This window comes from Varanus komodoensis, unplaced genomic scaffold, assembly GCF_004798865.1.
Source record: "Varanus komodoensis strain SLA01 unplaced genomic scaffold, ASM479886v1 scaffold583, whole genome shotgun sequence".
Classification (NCBI taxonomy): domain Eukaryota; kingdom Metazoa; phylum Chordata; class Lepidosauria; order Squamata; family Varanidae; genus Varanus; species Varanus komodoensis.
Genome location: NW_025336201.1, coordinates 32,077 through 35,178, shown reverse-complemented (window position 1 = coordinate 35,178; position 3,102 = coordinate 32,077). Strand labels below are relative to the sequence as shown.

Genomic DNA, 3,102 nt, shown 5'->3' with positions numbered 1-3,102 from the left:
TTAATGACAGAACGATTAGGGAAAACCACCCAGTTCACAATGTCAAAGTCAGCAGCCAGGTGTCCGTTCTCATCCAAGTACACTCCATCCATAGAAAAATTGTAAAACCAGGGTATTCCCAGGAAAGCATGAATCTAGAAAGGCAGGGAAGACACTGGCACTGAGAAAAGGAGGGAAGTTCCATAGGACACTACTTGCAAATATTACATTAAAGCACCCAGAATCTGGCCAGTGTAGGAGCAGCATTCTTTTTGCCACCAGGTACACAAAGCAAGCATTTCAAAGGTAGTGCTGATACCTTCACCCATGTGTCCCTGATGACTGCTTCAGGTCTTCAATAGCAAAATGGTGCTTGTGTCCATAGAGGACCTCAACTGACATGGGCTGGATGACAAGTTTGAAGTGATTAAACATATGGGTTTTTTAAGGAAGAGAAGAGACGAACTTTATTTTACAGTCCATTTTAAACAAAGAAGAATCTCTGCACACTTGAATATTTGGGAGGAACCAGAATGTTCTGTCTAGAGCCACAAAGTGAATGTTTAAAAGATTCTGTGCATACCACAGCTGTGACATTGGTATGAAACCAAGTACAGGAAAGAGAGCCAGTGTTCAAAGGGCACATCAATTATTGCTTCCATGTAGCCTGCAGTGCACGTGCAGGTGTAATCTGGGAAGCTAACCAGGGTCTCCCATCTGGATGGGAAACTTCAATTCTGTGTTCAGCAGGCAGCTGGACCTGATGGCCCCTGAGGCTCCTTCCAGCTCTATGACTCTACAGTTTCTAGGAAGACCTCTGGCTTAGCTTTCAGATCCTTTGCTTTGTGGAGCATAGAACAATGCCACGGAACCTTCTCTCTCACCTTAAACTGGCAGGCTTCCTTAAACCACTTAATTGTACAATTGATGTCTGTTACAGGAAAGGGAATACCTGCCATGGCTGCAGCCGTTGGACATCAACCACCATTCTCCTGGATCTGGATGAATAAGCAGCATCCAAGACATGGGCTACAGCCAGGATGGAGCTATAAATGATGGAGCTGTCCAAAGAAAGCATGCTCTCAGTGTCTTTCTGACTCAAAGCTCTGCTTTTCTCATTCTCTTTGCATCTTGTCCAGCCTTTTGCAGAGACTGCATGCTTTGAATACTGGCAATTGAATGCTTTCTCCCCATATTCCTTCATAGCATAGAAAAACTGTAGAAAATCATCATGATTTGTCCATTTTTTCATTTGGATGAAGAAGGAAACAATACCATGGATGTGTTGGAATGACAGAGTATTATACATCAACTCCAAGGTGAGGTCCCACAAAGCTGTCGTGATCCAGACCTTCCCTACAATAGGTTTTATCAGTAATTCAACTAGTTGTTGCATGATTAATATTCCATCTAAGAAGAAACTAGTTTCCGCATAGTAGACAAAGACATTGACTTGTCTCCACTTGACAATGGGTGCTTTTTCCATATTTACTGAGTTTGTATTCATTCCTGAGACACTGTATGACAGAACAACACAGACACCATTCATGGTCAGCATTGGGGTCAACAGCTTTATGAACCTCTCTCCATCGTTGGTGGCTGGAGCAACTAGGCCAACTGTTGTCCACCTGAAATGCAGCAGCAGTTGAATGATTGCAAAATATTGGGTTCCTTCTTTGGGGACCATCCGGTAGAAGAAGGGGAACTGAGTTTGATCACTCAGAGCATGAGAAGCAAATGAATAAGTGACCTGGAAAGGAAGCAAGAGATGGAAGATTTGGTTCATTGTGGATCCAAGTCTAGTGTTGAGGGGGCAAGAGCCATGTTTGGAATTCCCTTTCATGGGGACCCACTACAAGAGTTGTTTTTTTTTTTGGTGGGGGGAGGGATATTATTTGTGTATAGGGCAGTCCATTCCTTGGGTTGTTGTGCTATGGGGCTCTGGCTTGCTCAATGATGTCATGTGGGGTGTGAGGACATTGCGAAGGGTCTCATAATATGGAGAAGATGCTTCTGCAGGGCTGTGAAGTGATCATACAGTTTTTCACTCTTGCATACTTTGGCGGAACAGTGACTTTTTTTAGGATAAGGCTGTCATTTGTGCAAATTTCACAATCTCACCCACCACTTGCAAAATCCCCAGGCTGTTTATCGTGGCTTGATGGGTCACCCATCATGTCAAGAGCTGCAGCAGTAAACCAAATGATTTTGAAGGGTTTAATTCAGAAAAAGCTCCTGAGGTTTTGCCCTCCAAAAGGCTTCTCTTCCATTGCAAAATGATCAGAAACTTGTTCCTAGTTGCAGTCACAGCAGGCTTCACTGGATGCAAAGAAGGCCTTCTGTGATAGTAAGAACTGAGCCAGCATTTCTCAGAAGACACTTTTCTCAAAAACATGTACAGGACTGTATTTTCTTCTTGTGCTAGAAGCAGGATGCTATATGGCAGCCCTTTCTTACACTTTTTCAAAAGATCCCCTACACACACACACACACACGGCCGACATTAGCTACTGTGCAGAATGCGCAATGGGGCTTTGGAGCTCTGCAGCTGAACCCCAAAGACACTGGGAATTCTTTTCGCTTTCCCTGGGAAGAAGCCCAACAGGATTTCTGCCCCACCCCACACCTGTGGGATTTTGTATATGCTCAGCACGGTTGAAATCTGCACAGAGCTCTCGGAGTCAGCCCCTTCGAGGACAGCCAGCATAGCATTCCTTTGTCCACAGCCATAGTTGGGAACATTGGCCTGGCCAGGAGAGAGCAGGTCCAGCAAGGCTTCGGAAGCCAGCAATGCATCAAAGTAATTGTCATGGACACTGTAGCCCAGCGTGAGGTTGGGGAGGAGCTGCGGGTTCTGGTTGATCTTCCGAATGGCAAACAGGAAGGACAGCATGTTCCAATACCTTGTGGTTCCTTCCCTGAAAAGAAATAGATGTTGCATTATCACCCCACCATCAATTAAACCAATCATTGCTACTTCCTGCATTTTTTTCTGCAATATAGCTCCTCCCCACAGTCCTAAGAGCTCTTTCCTCATTTCTGTCCCTCCAGAAATAAAACCAGGAGTACAAGTTCCCGCTCTGACCCAAAAGCATTCTTCTGTGGGGGCATTCATAGAGGTAG

General features: G+C 44.9%; 1 protein-coding gene across 1 annotated transcript in view; it reads right to left on the bottom strand.

Moving 5' to 3' along the window:
• Window positions 1–2,872, bottom strand: part of LOC123033077 (vomeronasal type-2 receptor 26-like) — a gene marked incomplete at its 3' end in the record, with an annotated part of 7,108 nt that extends 4,236 nt beyond the window's left edge. Inside the window, exon 1 of the mRNA XM_044449439.1 lies at window positions 2,599–2,872. Within this exon, the coding sequence (XP_044305374.1) occupies window positions 2,599–2,872 (274 nt within the window). The remainder of the gene's footprint in view (window positions 1–2,598) is intronic.
• Window positions 2,873–3,102: the final 230 nt, after the last annotated feature.